The sequence below is a fragment of the Macadamia integrifolia genome, chromosome 14, assembly GCF_013358625.1.
Source record: "Macadamia integrifolia cultivar HAES 741 chromosome 14, SCU_Mint_v3, whole genome shotgun sequence".
NCBI lineage: Eukaryota > Viridiplantae > Streptophyta > Magnoliopsida > Proteales > Proteaceae > Macadamia > Macadamia integrifolia.
The window spans coordinates 7,094,907-7,113,510 of NC_056570.1; the positions used below are offsets into that span (position 1 = coordinate 7,094,907).

Consider the following 18,604-nt stretch of genomic DNA (forward strand, 5'->3'; position numbering starts at 1 on the left):
AAAAAAAAAAAAAAAAAAAACCGAAGTGGGGAAAAAAAAGACGAGCAATTTTCCAGTCATCTATAAGGATTCATGTTTCCTCACAATCACCATTTCTTGTACTGCAAAAATAGATGTTATTACCCAGCAATATGCAGGTTGACATGGCCAAAGAAAATAAGCATTGTCGCTGTCACTAGTCAATACAGAAACCAGACAATATAGTTACCAAAAAAATTTAACTTTGGTTAGGGGTGAGAAATTTAAGCGGGTTAAGAAGCTGCATGTCATAGGTTAAGCACCACAGGTGTAGAACACTGTGTCATACTAAGAAACAAGAATTTTCATAAGCACCATTATGAAATACGTCTGAAGAGAAGGATTGTCAAAGTTTTAAGAGACAAGCTATAAAGTATGCTGTAATCACCCAATAATCCAAACTGGCCTCCAAAATCAGCCCTAGTGCCAACTAATAACTATTTTGGAAGACAGTGGTTAAGGTTGAACCATTGCTTGTGTACCTTATCCGGAGGCATTACAGGTCTCAACACGTTGCCAATTCCTGCTTTCCCTTTCTTTTCACAAGGCTTAAGTATCTGAAAAGAACATGTCAATGTATCGTCCACACTCATCATTGCACCAGCATTGTCAAACTCCCCACAATAGTTTGGAGCTGAGAAAATTGTCACAAGTTGTCGCTTCGCAAAAAACTCGTAACCATCTTCCACAACCTAATGGAGAATCATACCGCTCAGATGAAAGCACTGTTTTCATACACTGGAAATAGTAGCCTAAAAAGTGAAGCATAATCTTAAAATGGTGCATAAAATGAGCAGCGCAAAAATATATTAAATATATGGAATTCATATAAAAAAAAAAAAACAAGTTAAGAGGAGAAATTATATATATTACAGATAGTCTTAAGGCAAAAGGTCCTACGATGAGCACCACTTCCCCACCCCAAAAAGGGGAATCTCTAGGTTGGAATGCTGTAATGAAAAATCATATTTCCCATGGAGAGTTAGCCAATGTAACCCTTGGACAGAGAGAGGAACCCCTTGCATTGCTTTTATGCCAAATGTGATGGTTCAGCTTGACTCTAACCATAAAATGAATTTATAAACCTTATATTTCCAACTCTGGAATCAGAAAAGAGCTGATGTGGCCATTCCAACCATTGGCAGATACAGGAGAATGTGGATCCATCATCAGTTAAATTTTGAAGCCGAGCTCAATCATATGGCCTGTGTATTGAAACTCTTTCCACTATCATCAGCAATCCAGATGGCTGGATCAAATTGACCCGTTAATATGCAACATGGCATGTATTGCTTCTGCTGAAACTAAGAAGCCCAGAATATGTTCTTAATTTGTGCACAAAGTATGACAACTATCTAGGCTACCGCATACAGATAAAGGAACAGAGCGAACCACCAAGAGATTCCTCTCTAGGGCAGTGACCTATAAAAAACAAACCTTCAGTTTTAAAGTAAACAAGTAAGACTTCAGTTAAGTTATAAAATCATGACAGGAACATTGTTTGTTTTATTAACCATAAACCCCAACTGTTTTATGGCGTGAGGCATGTCTCATGCACTTGTACTTAAGGTGTCAGCTTCAGCACGAAAGCTGTTCCCTCCAAGTATGATCTTCAGGTGAGCCTAATGATATAAGCCACATAAGCTTCATGGGCCTTGCAGAGCTCTGAAAAAAAAATGGGAGAATTACTTGATTACCCACTTTTGGGTTTCACTTTACAAAATTATCCAAGTTGTGTTTCACTTAACAAAAATATACAAAATAATGTTTAGATTTACAAAACTACCCAAAACAGTAACCTCCACTCCCCTTCACTCAACCAAATATATAATTTGTCATTTTTACCCCCAACAACCCTCTTCCCTCTTCTCTACTCACCATTCCCTGTAACCACCCCGTCCAACTCTGCAACCCCCATCCCTTCCCTACCACCGTCATTCTTCCTCGCGTAGTCATGCCTCACCCTATCCTGCTACCCCTCTCTCCCTACCCTATTCTTTTTCGCGCACCAACCCGGTATTGGTATTGACATCTCTTTATTCACCAATCACCTCACGCCTTCTTGTAGAACAAGGCTTCTGCAAATACTCACACCCAGCCCTCGATGCCGAAGAGAAGAACGAAGCTAGACAACACCTCACACTCCAAGCTTAGGATCCAGCAATTATAATAGCATCGGATGTGTCACCATGGACTGGATTCATTCCCCCACCCCTTGTAATTCCACCGCCAACTACCCCAGACCAAACCTGGAAGCACCACTAACTGGATCTTCCACATCGTTGATACAATCGTTATCTGGTTTCCAAGCTTCGCAAAATTCCTGTAAAAATTCAATCATCTAGCAACGAGGCAAGGAAGGGTGAAAACTACAAGCAACTTCCACGATCTCTGCAAAATTAGTCCAATCAGACGCTCTGTTCTTCCTTTGGACAGAAGAAAAATTCTGGTAATTTTGCACCATTGGGTATCCTCTTTGAACGCCAACAATCTACCATTAGTTCTATACCAGAGTATGGCATACTCTTCCATATTTGGCAAAGCTGTCTTGCCTCCGTTGCCAGACAAGGATCAAACAACAATTTTGTTCTTAATGCTTCGATTTCCCTCCTCTACAATCTCCGTTGATGATGCGATCCAGGTTAGTAATTCCAGTTCAGGCAAGAGTAGAAGGTCACTGTTTTGATCTTTAAGAACAGTAAGGAAGATAAAGAGAATATTGAGGTTGAGAGCAGGGTGTTGTTTCCTATCCATGTTCGAAGAAGAAGAAAAAAGATCAAGTGGGCGGAGGGTAAAAATGTCAAAATGATATGTACACAAGAAACATACACTGTATTGTGTACTTCAGTAAACCAAAACTCAAATTTGGCTAATTTTGTTAAGTGAAACAATAATTGGCTAATACCCAAATGTGGGTAATCAGGTAGTTTTCCCAGAAAAAATTGCAAAAACACTGACACATTACTCAATTTATTAACATTATCACACTTCACGTGTTGCACTATTTTGATCCACTGAACAACAATATCAGAACATTGGATGTTGGCAATCAAAACATTATCATTGACATCAGTGAAAGAAGTGGACAAGAGATGGAATATTGTGGGGTTTGGAGTGCTGGAACCTGCAAGGCCATTTAACATGAAGACTCACAAGACACAAATCAAAGCCAGAATAGAGACATCACACATGAAATGTTGTTGCTTGTCAGACATTACCTGAGGTGCACAAATCCGGAAATTTATCTATCATGATGAAAATCCACCCAGTCATGGAATTACAAAACAACATTGAGAAGAAAAATTATCGAATACATCTCGAGTCACTAAAGGAAAAATATAAATTGATCCACATAGACAGAAAAGGCTCACAAGAAGAACAGATAAAATGTCAAGAGGAATATGGAAGGATGAATTGAATCAGTTAAACAGGACTCCTAGAAATTGTGCTCTGGATGAGTTAAATGCACATCCTCTGGTCAGTCAAGTGTTTATGAAAGACATGTGTCTCCAATATTTCAAAGCAGCTAGACGCAATTAGATGGCATCTCCCAAATGTTCATATTCTCCCCCATCCCATTTTTTTTTTTTTTTCTGGAGGAAGTTGGGGGTGGGGGTGTGAGGTGACAAGAAAACCAGGAGTAAAAAGACTGATTCCAAATATACTTGCCTGGTGAGCTCGGGAAATCAGATCAAGATCATGTTTCTGAAGGAATTCAGCAACCTTGTCAGGCCCAAATGTGTAAGAGACACCTCTGTCATTCTCGCCCCAGCCTTGAATATCTTTATCTGGATCAGCCCAGAGAAGATCACAGAGAAGGCCCTGATCGGGCACATCAATAGGGCGAGCAATATTTCGAATCTCATCCAAATTCTTCAAGTCAGGAGACAATCCACCATGCATGCAAAGGATCTTCTCATCAACAAGAGCAGCCACTGGCAGGCAATTGAAGCAGTCGGTGAATGTCTTCCATAGGCGGACATTAAATCTCCTTTTGCACTCATCATAGAAGCCATATATACGGTTGATGGAGGCACATTCATGGTTGCCCCTGAGAAGAAAGAAATTCTCCCGGTATTTGATCTTGTATGCAAGGAGGAGGCAAATGGTCTCAATGCTCTGCTTACCACGGTCGACATAGTCCCCCAAGAACAAATAGTTTGCCTCAGGTGGGAACCCACCATATTCAAAAAGTCGGAGAAGATCAGAATATTGACCATGAATATCTCCTGGTACAAAGGAAGAAAGCAATTCAGCAATGAAGATTTGGTTGCAAAGGGCAAAAGAAAAGAAACCCAGCTCCTCTTGTAATATTTTTGTTACCAATTTTATTACTTTACAATAAAGAAAAAAAAAGTTCTAAAATACTCAAGGATTTCCTTTTTCTTATATAAGATTCACAATGACACCGTATTCTCACTTCTTTACAAACAGTTAAAGTCCCTCAACACTTAAAAGCCAAATCCCACAGCTCTGCAATTCCTGCCAAGCAGAATAACAGTGTCCCTTGTTCCAAAATTCTATAATATTCTAGAATACTTAGTCCTCAAAAGACATTAAGCCTAGAGAATCCTCCAAATAGATGGCTAGCAGACCAAATAGCTGTAGGGGCATGCTAATGAAATCCTCTACCATAGGCGATAGGAGATAATTCAGGCTTCTTTTTAATTGATGGGTGGTACAGGACCATCAGTCTATCAATTCAAGGTGGCCTCTGGCCTCATGTAATCTATCTCTGTTCTTCGCAAGAAGGTTTGTGATTGGTGCAGCCCGGGAAAGTTTACAGGCAAAGAAAACAAGGCTTTCCAAAGTCAGGACGTGTCAGTTATGCTGGGTTAATTAGGTTTTGGTTCTTTGAATCTATTTAGATTCCATCAAACCTGAAAATCTCCATACCGCATCATGTCAATATTTACAACAATTCCCAAAAAGAATTCAATTTTAAAATGTGTTTATGCCCATAAATTACCAACTACAATTGTAGAAATTCTACCAAACAAGTCAGGAAGCTCAACCTTTGTGGGTTAGTCAAAAGATTGAAAATAAAGGAAGCACCAATCATCCCCGCTGCCTTAGAATATGCTCATGTACCATAACAGACACAAGAAATAATTAACTACTTAAGTGTCAATTTTTTGTCCTGATGATTTCAAGTATTCCCAGTTACAAAATGGATATGGTATAAATCATGCGTCAGTTACCGTAAAGCAAAAAATTGGGCAGAAATCCATTCCAAGCATTAAGGCATCATATCTCATGCTCCTTGATTGTCAAAGTATATTAAGGTTCCGAAAATTTGAGGATTTGTGCAAGACATCGTTGAGTTTTCTAAGAAAAAATCAGGAGAAAAAAAAACCACTGAGGCAGCACTAAATTATCCATAATTTAGAGAGCCAAAGAAGTTGCTGATTCTATAGCCAACATCTCCACCTTCAAATTGTATCACATTGAACCTAACAAAGATGTCTTGATAAGAGGATGCCAAGATGGATTGATGTAAAACTATGATAGAACTAGAGAAAGAATACATTTGAGGAAACTCGAGTAGCGCAAGATATATGATAAGATGCGAAAGTCAATGATTCAGCCATGTGCTACAAAAATCAACAGATAAACCAGTCAGTAACGGAGGCGCAAGATCAGATGTGTCTGATCTCAAAATCAGGGTAATGGATTTGTATTTGTCAATTGAAGTACTGCAACACCATGGCCCAAACTACAGGATAATTTTTAAATTAGAAGTAGTTTAGTTCTAAATATGTTTGTGGGGTCCAATGATTAGATGTGTAGGGGAGTGGTATTACTCCATTAGTTTTATCCTGTTAGAAGTTTATTTTGATAAGATTTATCCAGTTTTTGGGACCCAGTTGGAGGTTCCTACATAACTTGTGGTTCCGAGGATTCCAAATTTCTTGGAACCCAATTTTTCGCCAAACCATGGAGCTTAGTCAGGGTCCTATCTTATCTATATTTTGTCATTGATGTGATAGTAATGGATGGATTAGAGACTACAAAGTCCAGCCTTGGTCTAAGTCTTTATATGTTATTTATTTAGTATTATGATCTATGTAGGACACATATACTTGGCCTGAAGCCGGACAATTTTCTTTTTCCTGTTAGGTTGTTTTTCTATAATTATTAAAAAAAAAAAGTCCCTGGTCACGTCCTCTACACCCACACACAGCCCAGCGTGAAAAGACCGCCCTGCCCCCTGAACCGTGTGCTGATGGATGCCACCGGCTGCCCTCCCATAGGCCAGCGAACTGGCGCAGTAGCCACGCGACCAGAACCATTCTATTGCTCTTATTTTAATCAGCCTATGACAACCAAATCATCCATCAATTCAAGCATTAAGGTATCAAATTGTTAGCAGGTTTAGAAGTTCTATTTTCGATATGTTTCTTTCTATTTTTTGTCATATAAAGCAATGTAAAGGCCTAATAGACAGCCAATGATTTGATTAATGGAATGAAAGGATTTCAATGTATAGGCCTAATAGACAGCCAATGATTTGATTAATGGAAGGAAAGGATTAATTGTTTGCACTGTGAAAACTGAGAATGTTGTCTTGTTGTCTCCCTTCACTCTCCTCTCTTCTCTATCCCCCTAACCCCTGGTTCTAATTTTTCTTCTTCCATGCAACTTCTCCTATACTTGGGCCTATGAGCAACGTGAAATCCAAAAGTTGGATATCAGATGCATCAATAATCAGTGGTAATGGGGTGCAAAATTAAAGGTGTTAAAAGGATGAAGTGAAAGCCAAAAACGAATCCAGCTGAAGTGGTGAGAGAAAGCTTGGACAAGCCCAAGTTAATAGCAAATATTGCCTTAGATATCAAGGAATTGTGCGAGATGACTCAAATAGGATACTAGGGAACTTGGAATAAGCCTTCATTGAGTTGACTACAGTACCTCCATCCCACAAATGACAGCCATCAAAATTCTTTGCTGTGGAATAAATCAAGTAATACAAAAACAAGAAGTCAGCCTTATCCCAAGTAAATGGGGTCGGCGACATGGATTTGTGCAAAGACAAAAAGAATAGTAAAAGAAAAAGGAAAGGAACAAAAACAACAACTCAATAAAATCAAACCTAATGGTGTTGGCTACCTGGATCCTTGCCCTCCAGTCAGTTCTATTCAAGGTCATCCTTGAGACAAGACCTAAACTATGCATGTCTTTCCTCACTACTACTCCTATAGTCATTTCAGGTCTGTCTCTAACCCTTTTATTTCCTTCAATCTAAATCAAATCACTCTTCCTTATTAGTGCATCCCAAGGCCTCCACTGAACCTGGCCATACCAACTCAAATGACTTTCTTGGAACTTATCCTGAATCTGGCCAACTTCCAAATCAGTTCTAATATGTTCATTATTTACTTTGTCCTTCCTAGATTTGCTACACATCCATCTCAACATCCTCGTCTCTACTACACATAGCTTATATATATGAAACTTTTTAACTACCCAACATTTTGCCCCATACTTCATAGCCAGTCGTACGACAAATCTACAAAATTTTTCTTTACGCTTCAAAGGAATACATCTATCACACGGCACTCCAGACGCACCTCTCCACTTCATCCATCCCACTTCTTTTGTGAAACATCATCCTCTCACCTTCTTTATTTATGGTTGACCCTAGATATCTAAAATAATCACTTTGCAGTATATCTCTCTCCTCAAATTTCACCATATTGTCATCCATCATAGTGTGACTAAAGTTACACATTATATACACTGTCTTTGTTTTACTCATCTTAAAACCTCTTGATTCCAAAGTTGATCTCCATAACTCCAACTTAAAGTTAATCTCTACTTTTGTCTAATCACCAAAACAATATCAATAGCAAAGACCATATACTATGGAACCTTGTCTTGAATGTTCTTGGTAATCATCTGTGATACGCGCAACCAAATAAGGGCTTAAAGCTGATCCTTGATATAGCCCAATTATAACTGGGATTTCACTGCCTTGACCCCTCATAGTTCTCACACTAGTCACTATGCCCTCAAACATATCTTTAATTATATACACGTATTTACTCAAGACCCTTCTCTTCTCTCCTACATGCTAAATTAACTCTCTAGGGACTCTGTCATAGGCTTTTCCTAAGTCAATAAAGACCATATAAATGTTCTTCTTACAAGCTCTAAATCTTTTCATAAGTCTCCTGAGTAAGTACATAGCTTCTGTCATGGATCTACCACGCATAAACCAAATTGGTTCTTTAAGATAGTAGTTTCTCTTCTTAGGAGGACTTCAACAACCTTCTCCCACAATTTTATAGTATGATTCAGTGGTTTTATTCCTTTATAGTTATTGTATATCGGAACTACAATGCTTATCCTCCAATCATTTGGCATTTTCCTTGTACTCTTGTACTCGTAATCATCTTAAAAAGACATTAACGAAGATACCCCACATAATGCTAAGCTCTTCCACACTTCTATTGGAATCTCATCAAAGCATGGTATCTTGCTTACTTTCATATTTCTTAAGGCTTCTTTAACTTCAGCCACTATAATCTTTCGAATATATCTATGGCGTGTGGTGTCTTGATGAGTAATGTAGTCTTCCTGGCCATTCTTATTCGATATGTCTCCATTTAGTAGGTCGTAAAAGTAGTTTTCCCATCTCTTCATAAGGTCTTCATATTTCTTTGTCCTTGCTATTTATCCACACAATCTTCTTAGCTTCGTTTCTGGCAACATTATACCTCTTTTTATCTACCTCTTCAATCCTTTGCCGCGTCTTAAAACTAAAACTAGCTTTCTTAGTCTTAGTGGCTGCCTAGACCTCATCATCCTACCACCAAGTTTCCCCCCTAAGGGCCTAACAATACCCTTCGATTCCCCTAGAATTTCTTTGGCAATCTTCTTAATATAGGCCATAATCTTGTTCCACATTGTATTGGTGTCTCCCTCAAGCTTTCCCTGGAATTTCTTTAGCAATCTTCTTAATACAGGCCATAATCTTGTTCCACATCATATTGTTGTTTCCCTCAAACTCTCACTTCCTTGTTACCCCACTTTATTAGTAAATGCATACAAAGAATCTCCTTTTAATCTCCACCACCTTATCTTACGACAAATAAGTTCCCCTATCTTATGTTTCTTCACATAGAGGCACATATCCAAGACCACTAGTCTATGTTGAGTAGTTAGGCTCTCCTTAGGTATAACCTTATAGTCCTCACACAACAATCTGTCAGACCTTCTAGTCAAGAAGAAATCCATTGGGCAGGTATAATGCTTACTTTTGTAGGTAACTAAGTGTTCCTCTCTCTTTTCAAAGAAAGTGTTCACAATGGATAAATCAGATCTCCTCCTCATTCCTCTCCTCAACTCTGTAGCCTTCACGCACATCTTCATAGCCTCTACGATCGCTCCCAACATGTCCATTCAAGTCAACTCTTGTAATAATCTACTCACCTTGATCAAAACCTTGCTAATTTGGACTCTCAATCCTATGTAGAAAACACCAATATATAAAAAAAAAAATTAAATAAATTTTAAATTACAAAATGCCCCATTAAATAGAAAACATCTTGGACAAACCTATTGAGAGATTTTATGCAAGAGATCATTGAGTTCTATACCAAACATAATTTTTTTTTTAACAGACAATACAAGAAAAACATGTAGAAAAAAAAAAGATACACTACCGCAGCGCTAAATCATGCCTAATTAAGTAAGCCAAACAATTGCTGATTCTATAGCCAGGATCTCCAGTTTCAAATTGTCTCACGTTGAATACAACCAAGGTGTTTTTCTAAGAGGTTGTCAAGATGGATTATTGGCAAAAATACGAATGATAGAATCAGGACACCTGAGGAAACTCAAGAATAGCTCAAACTATGGCAAGATGGAAAAGTTGATTGAGATGATTCAGCCATGTGCAACAAAAACCAATAAATAAACATGCAAGAGTTAGTAACAGGAGTACCAACTAGAGGCATTAGAGAACAAAGTGAAGGCTGAAAACGACTCCATTTGAAGTGGCAAGAGAAGGCATAGGTCTGCCCAATTTAACAGAAAATATTGCCTTAGATAGCATAGACTCATGGAAGATGGCATAAATGTCACATTAAGGAACTTGGGATAAGCCTTCAAAATTGGAATTTAGCTTAATATACTCACTCCATCCTACAATGACAGACCCTTTTCCCATTTCCATTCATTACATTCTGTTTGTTCATTTTACAGATAAAGTAATGGATTTCTAACAAATTTATCATGTTAACAGTTATTTATTACCGCATTTCAAAGTTCTAAAAGTTGATGGGAGAGGAATCTCTACAAGCAAGATAAAATACTGGGAAAAAAATTTGACCTTGAGTGTTTCAATCACTAATTAAAACTTGGATTTCTAAAAATTAACAATTATTGTGCAATGGCATACAAAGAAAGCTGAGACCAAGATTCCAAACAAACTCATATATGCAAGAACACAATTGTTACACTGTGCAGAACATCTCTAACCACAATTATGTCAAAAAGGGACAAGTTTTAGAAAGATAGACCAACACTTTCACATACTAAGAGCTCAACACTGACATCTGTCTTCTTAGTATAGATCAGTAACATAAATTCCCATTTGAGAGTCGAACCAGAGAAACTTCTTTGAAAACGAACGGCTGACGAATCAATGGACGAACTCTCTCCTCTAGCACTTCCACCGTGGAAATTTTCATATTCTTCCCCAATCCAGAAAATTTTTCTTCAAATTGTAGCAAATAAAAAATCTTCAGTTCCTGAATGAACCTGAATCCCCCTTTATTCTTTCGTATACTTATTTTATTCTCTTTCTTTTTCCCTTACAGTTCATTGACTCGTAAAACTTGGAATGCATGAGATTATTCCTCTCAAGTCTCAACGCAGGGTCATGCAATACTGCCATTAAACACTAGTAACACAATTGCATGCGCGTGGTTGTGCTCGCATTTACAAACAATATCCAATTTGATCAAAGTAACCCAAGATTATGCATTACATGCAACTCTATAAACAGAGCAGACTAATCGATTTCCAAGCAAAAAAAAGATTCAACAATCAAGGATGCTTAAAATGTTTATATAAGATAGAAATTATATGATCATAGGCGAGTTATAAGTTAAAACAGGTACAAAAAAAAAAAGGAATTATGAGTCTGTTTCTTTCATTTTTACCGCAAATCTTTATAGGAGCTTCAAGCTCGAGGAGATTAGGCTGGCTTATAAAGATCTCCTTAGAATTGACACAAAGCTGACGGATTTCCGCCTCCATGAGCTGGACCTGCTTCGGCGTCCGGCCATTCTTCACATCGAGGAGCCGCCGTATGATGTCGTCTAACAAGCTTTCATCCATAGGCATCTTTCTTATATGTTGATAACAAATTCAAAGAACAAATAACGAGACGATTACAAACCCTAACTGTAATTTCTTCTTCTTCTTCTTCTCCTCTTTATCACAAATCAAACAGTTTCCCGATCGAAAATTAGGGAAACAAGAAGAAAGAAGAGGAAAGAATGAATATATATATATATATATATATATTTTTTTTTGTGAATAAAAAGACGAAGAGAACCGATTCTAACGGAGAGAGAGCTTTATAAAAGCGATAAAATCCAGAGATAATATTAACAATCGGATTAAAGGACGGTGATCTCCGCTCATCTCTCTTTCGATCTTTCTGTCTAGTCTTCCGGCCAAACGTGTCGGATCCTGTGAGATTCAACGACGTGCATAGGTGTAGGGTCAACAGATTCCGGCGACGGAAACTGGTAAATAGTTATTTCTCTCTCTATGACGATGACTGATACAAATCACGAATGGATGTTAGAGAGAGATGGCCAGTGGATTCGTCGGTTCGGTCAAAGGGAACTTCTTCTTCGTCTCAGACTTTCTTCTTTCCATCTCTTGTTTGTTTTTTTCTTTTTCTCTCTCTAGACTCTTGGAAGAAAGTAATAATTGAAAACAAAAATGGAACGGCATTGATGGTGTGAAGTGTGAACCTTTTATCAATCCCTGGAAAGTAGAACCTGTAAAGTCTCTCTCTCCGCACGTGTCTCGCCTGATTCATGTCAACTATGGGTGACGTGTAACTTCAAAATTATCCAACTGTACCAAATATGATTGGATGTTTCTTGCCGATCCTACTCCAAAGTCGTTTAATGGATCCAAGAAGATCCAGGGTCCAGACCCAGGGGGGTTTGTTTATAGTAGACCGGGCTTTTGAAAACCTTAGCCAACCGTGGGTTCCCTTACCTAGGTCCATGTCTGGCCCACCCCAACTTAGTTTCAATTTTGAAACATTGACCATATGATTTTTTTTAAGTGATTGCCTTAATGATGCCTCAATAGTTTATTTAAAACAGTCCAGGTAACATTTTTTTTTGGGAGATCTTACCTAAAAAAAAAATCATTCAATCCAATTGGATATGAGAAATTTTGGGGTTGATGAGATTGAAATAAAAAAAAAAAAGATAAGTATGGGATTAAGTTCCCTCTCTCTCTCACCATTTTTTACCTTGCTTCAAGATGATTGTCTAATTTAAAAATAAAAATAAAAAAATGATCGACTATATTTGAAAGAAAAAATGATAAAAAATATTTTTGATCAATCTTTTTTTTTTTTTTTTTACATGCAAATAATATATGTTTATCTTGGGACTAGAGATGATGGAATTTAGCTTTCTATCTATTTCTGGCAACATAGAGAGATATAAGGCTTGATTTGTGGTGAAAGGGTTGTGTATTGGTATTAGTCGGAGCTAGGCTGTTGGCATAGATAATCAATTTTCCCATAAATGGTGGCACAGAAACAGAAACAGAAACAGAAACAAGAGCTTCAACGGAAAACAGATCTTAATCCATAAACAGCTAAGTTAAAGTAGGTGTTCAAGGGGCGTTAGCGGGGGTGCCTTCTGAGTTTTATTTACACCTGGAATATGCTGTCTTATATCGATAGAAAGCAAGGGGATAAGGGCGGATGTTGTCCAGCTCAAAAGGGCTAAAGACACACGATATACGTGCCTTCGATGCGAGAAATCAAGTTGCTCGGGTTTCAGGAAAGGATGGTAAGAAGTATTTAAAAAAGAATATATTCATTATAATGAAACCTTTTCAACCGTCTCAAGAAATGATTTGTTAGGAATCATCATGGTTTTTGTATCTCTTTTTGATCTTTTAAACGGTATTCCTAAATGGTGACCATTTGGGGGAGGTACATATGGAACAATTTTAAGTTCTCATCCGACAATAAAGATTTAATCATGGATTGAGCGTTGCGATTACTTATTATTGCATGTTTCTGTTTTACCCCTTTGTTTTTTAAATTCCGGTTGCATTCTAACCCCTTTGTTTTTTGAAATTTCAGTTTCACCCTTCTCTATAAAATGAATTACTTCATGTCCAGATTCGGTTTTCTTACCAAAAAAATCCTAAAGTGTTCCAGAAGTCACAGAATTGCCACTTTTTCTTCAAGTTGATTTATTACTTTTGTGGGCCAATGGCAACCTAAATTAGGGTTTTGGAACCTAGGTTGCATTACTTGTTTTACATCTATTGCACCTGTTAATGTCTTGGTTGCTTACATTGTCCCCATCTTCTAAAAAACTCCCAACTTTAGAAAATGCATGTGCCAAAATGACTACTTGGGAAAACTGGATTCTTGAGTATCAACCCTTAGGGGATGCCTGTAGATATTTTTCAGACTTAGATTCATTAACTTTTTATCGCATTTTTTGGAATAGATTCAAGGTCTAGAAGTCATTCTCAAGCAAGAATGGTTAGACATATTTGTAATTTGACTGCATAATTGCATAAAGATGTTATGTTGTGCTTCTTTTCAACTTCTCAATTGGTGATTTATACGTAATGGATTAATATAGGAGGTTTTAGGTTGTGCTTGGTATGCATTTTTAGGAGTAGATCATAGGTTTAGAATGCATATTCTCAAGCGAGGAGGACTAGACAGTTGTAATATGAGTGCATGGTTGCACGCATAGTAGGGTGTTGTGTTGCGTTTCTCTTCATCTTCTCAATGGGTGATTTATATGTATATCATGCTTCATACATAAGACTTTTTATTTTTTTTTGGTATTGAAATATTGTTTTGTATGAACACCAAATCCATCAATACCTCCCACATCTCCAAGAAGCCAATATTTGCATTTTGGGAAAAACTCACATGGATTTCTTTTATTATTATTCTTTTCTACTCTAAATATGTGGACCTTACATAAATGATACCTTTTTCAAGACAACTACTGGTGTGGTTGCATATTCCTCTTTACATGGCAGTGCGGGGAACCCTATCCTCTAAAGACTAAAAACGAGAAGAATCTATTATCTTTTAGGGAAAAAGTTCTATGAGCCACTGAGGTAGTGTGCCCTAATATATCTATCTCTACCTTTCTCTTTCTTTTCCTATATGAAATGATCCCACTACCCTCTTACTGTCGATGTCTTTTTGGGTAACCCATTGGCGTGTACTCTCCATTATGGCTTGCTCAGATAACCCTATCCTTTTAAATTCTGTGGAGTGTTCATGAAGGTTTTCTACTTTTCTTTCCGCAAGTCAATGAGTCATGCTTCATGCTCTCATCCTATCATTGCATGATTCATACCTTCTTTAATATCATAGCTGCCGTCCTAAAACAGAGAGATGGAACATCCTGAGTGTAGTGAGCATTGGATGGCCGAGAGGACCTTGGGCGTGTGGCCTGATGTTCTCAGCCATCTGATGCTCACTGCCATTACTGAACTCACAGTAGAGAGAGAGAGAGAGAGAGAGAGAGAGAGAGAGAGAGAGAGAGAGAGAGAGAGAGAGAGAGAGAGAGAGAGATAAATGGTAAATGAAAAAAGAATGAATTAATTTCAGGTGAACGTACAGTTGAACGAGAAGTAAAACCAGAGGGAGATTTCAGGTGAACATTTGATCGAGAAGTAAAACCAGAGACATTGCAAAAGCAGGATTGAAACCCGATCGAACGTTCAAATGAAAGACATCGAGCCCAAAAGAGATCCCTTTAATGTTTGCATCTTTCCTCTTAATCTCTGCAAATACCTCTCCTGATTCATCATCTACCACTTCACATGATCTTCTCTCGTAACTTCCTTGTATCACCAATCCATATCCCTTCTTCTCCGGATGACCATCCGAATCTCCACACACACGAGCCAATACATTTGGGTTTCTCTGCAACAGCAAATTTACGTTCTTCCTTCCACAGTAGATTGGCTTCTTCGGTTTCCCATTTCTCTCCTCTGCTTCTCCTTCGAATACTACCCAGTTTTTCATAAATCTTCTTCCCTGTTTCAAGCTCAAAACCAAACATCAAATCAATAAAATGATTAGAAAACCCCCTAGATATACCATCTGGGTTTCCCCCGCGGAGACACAACCCCTGGTTTCAGGGGACAGGGCTGTAGGGGCGTCTTCTCACAGCCCCTGAAACCAATTAGAGGCTGTGTCTCCGCGTGGGGAGTGTCCCACAGAAAATGGGAAAGAGGAACGCTACCCCACGCCCAGTCACAGCGACTGGTTTAAGAGAGTAAGAGAGATTTATACCTTACGATGCAGGGTATGGAGGGGTTTCCCACGGGCATCCATGAGAACTATATCTTCTGTACGATCACCCCTGTAGTTATCGACTCGATAGACAAGATTTCCATTGGAGTCAAATACTGTAAATCCATGACAGCTGAATAAGAGTGATTTCCTCCATACTGTTAGTGATGTAAAGCTACAATTACCAGCATCGTACGAATTCATCTTCTTCTTCTCCAGCCGGCAGGAAGATTCACCAACTCCAACACGCACTGCTTTTATTGAAGCACATCTAGAGAGAAGAACCATTTCTTTCTCTCTAACAGATGAATGGAAGACGCAGGGCTTCAAAAGTCTGAAAGGGTTGCTTGAAGTATTTATTGATGTTAATGGACTCTCAATGTCTACCAAAATGCCAAAATGAATGATGAAAGCGACGACGATTGAGAAGAGGCGCACAGAAGAAGTTGACTGGTGATTTTTTTTTTTTCTCTGGAAGCTTCCAATATGCCCTTTCTGTTTTCATATATGAAGGATGTGATAATATTCTGATTATCTTTTGTTAATCAAGATTACAGGATATATATACATAAGAGATAGCATCTAATACGGTTATACAGTTACACAATTATAACAAACAGTAGCAACTTGTCTAGGTAACAGCACGTGAGCTAGACATGGTTGGTGAGGGTGTGTTAGCATGTGTGTCCGTATACTGAGGTATCTCTCTAATAAAGGAAGCATCTAGTTTGCTTCGTCACTTCCCATGTTTAGAAAAAACCAAAGGGATACAACAAATGATTATTTTGCGTACGAAGAGCACACCAATGAGATGTAAAAAAATTAATATCAATCGGTATCCAGTTGGCTGCTGTATAGGTTAAGGATGTGAATTTGAAATTGAAATTATTTATCGAAATCGAATCGATCCGTTTATGTTGAAACAACAAAATCATTTAGTAAATGGTGCGGTTATGATTTCAAGTTTCAGGCCGATTAGTTAAATGGGTCAAATTGGTTTTAACCGTTTAACCAGTTGGTTTCAAACCAAATTGAAACCATGAAATTCAAACTGTTTAAACTGTCAAAATCGATCCAATTAATCTGTATAAAAATTAAATAAGGTAGGGGTAGAATCGGTATATCACTTCCAAAATGATAAAAACCCTAAGGTAAAAGCGATTGGAATAAAATGGATTTGAGACACAAAGCTAAACCGCTGAACTCGAAGGGTAGAAGCCGCAGTTCGCAAGTTCTTCAGTTCTTGGATTTGAGTAGTCTCATGTTCCCCTTTTCATGGTTTGAATCCTAATTTTCTCAATCGGGTACGATTAATCTATTAGTCACAAAATAACGATCACCCTCTTCTTCTATGGATCATCATTGTCTTTAATTTCAAGTTTCTAACTTTATTTCTCCATGTAGAGGCAAATAGAAGCTTTATTGTACAGTTGAATCTTAAAAAAATTAAAATTAAAAAAAAAAAAATGTGGAAGTCTAGTTTCAAAATCGCAGAGCCAGGTACTTCAACTACAAGTGGAACTTTGGTTTTCTCACTTCTGTTTCCCAGGTCCTAATCAAGGTTTTAAAACTAGTTTTAAAGCTAATGTGTAGGCCACGAATGTCCCACCAGCTTTCTTAGCAGACCAGAGAAGCTAGAGAGAGAGAGAGAGAGATATTCAGGAGAGAGAAACCTTGGACTTTAGAGAGAGATAGAGCGGTTTGAGATAGGAGGGGAATGCTCCCAACTTTCTTCTGTGTTCAAAAGTTATTTTGGATCTTCTGAAAATGTACAGATATGTACATAACGATAGTTCTCATTCTCTTCTCTTCGATCTAAGTTATTGAGTTCCAGTCCTCCACGTCTGTTCACCAGTAATTCTTTCGGATGTGATAGAGAAGGAGACCAATCTTGTCCTATTATCCATGCAAAGAAATTGCACTAGATTATCAAACCAAGATATATCACCATCAATATAGAATCTCTTATTTGTGGTTGCCAATTATTTTTGAATAAACTTATGATCTTTAATTTAGAGATGGTTGCAATTTATAGCAAACCGATTGCAAACCATTTACAAATCGTATGGAATAAATCGAAATCGAAACCATTTAAAACCGTAAAATCGACATCGTTTAAAAACTGTGAAAACCAAAATCGTTTACTAAATGGTAGCGGTTTCAGAAAGTGCAACCGTTTAGTAAATAGTGCGGTTATGGTTTCAGCCAAGTCAATGTAAATCGAACCGATCCGCACCGTTTAAACCGAAACCGAATCGATTAACACCCTTAGTATAGGTCGAGTTGTATTGATATAGATTGTGACTAATTTCAATACTTGACTTATATCGATCAGCTTAATAGGTATTGGTATTAGCAACGGTTGATATCGTTAACGCTACCGTAAACTAAATCCATGGCAAAACGTGCATAGGAGGACAACAAGATCATGTCATGTGAGGAGGAGAGAGATAGACAAACAGATGCTATTGTACTCTACCCCGATGGCTTAGAGCCTTAGAGAACCTTTTCCAATATCTTTTATATACTAATTAAAAGAGGGAGAGGATCTCCATGATGCCACTATGTGGGAGTACTCCATACGCCATACCAATGACAATATAAAGAATAGTATCATCCACATGAGAGAGAGAGAGAGTCAATTTGGGCCTCACATCTCATTATGTGAGATGATCACACACTGGAATTTGCACTCTAGCTAGCATCGTGTGCTACTTTTTCCCATTGGAAGGCGATCAACACAGAGTATCAAAATGATCCCCCTAAATGTAATGGGCTCTATATCTATTTGCCATGTCAGCCGACTATATCTTAGCATTGAGCAGAATTGGTTGCAACAAGATTTTTCTTTTCAAATTTGAAATTGAAATTTAAGAGGCATTCACTAATTTCAAGTGTGGGTTGAAATCCAATCTCACAATAGAGTCTATTTGGGTTCTTTTTCCCCCTAGATAATAATGTGTTTTTTTTTTTTTTTTGCCCTCTTTGATACTAAAAACCTAATATTAAAGATTCTTTTTTTATTCTTTA

General features: G+C 37.8%; 2 protein-coding genes across 2 annotated transcripts in view; both read right to left on the reverse strand.

Moving 5' to 3' along the window:
• LOC122061872 (serine/threonine-protein phosphatase PP1-like) overlaps nucleotides 1–11,990 on the reverse strand; it is a 12,496-nt gene extending 506 nt beyond the window's left edge. The window contains exons 1-3 of the mRNA XM_042625392.1: nucleotides 11,190–11,990; nucleotides 3,688–4,247; nucleotides 501–710 (exon numbers count right to left, since the gene is read on the reverse strand). Coding sequence (XP_042481326.1) covers nucleotides 501–710; nucleotides 3,688–4,247; nucleotides 11,190–11,373 — 954 coding nt within the window. The 5' untranslated portion in view covers nucleotides 11,374–11,990. The remainder of the gene's footprint in view (nucleotides 1–500; nucleotides 711–3,687; nucleotides 4,248–11,189) is intronic.
• A 2,900-nt stretch (nucleotides 11,991–14,890) lies between these two features.
• Nucleotides 14,891–15,968, reverse strand: LOC122060971 (protein LURP-one-related 8-like). The gene is made up of 2 exons (XM_042624106.1): nucleotides 15,575–15,968; nucleotides 14,891–15,316 (listed from the first exon to the last, which is right to left on the reverse strand). The coding sequence occupies exons 1-2, from the start codon at nucleotides 15,860–15,862 to the stop codon at nucleotides 14,927–14,929; spliced, it is 678 nt and encodes a 225-aa protein (XP_042480040.1). The 5' UTR covers nucleotides 15,863–15,968; the 3' UTR covers nucleotides 14,891–14,926.
• Between the last annotated feature and the right edge of the window lie 2,636 nt (nucleotides 15,969–18,604).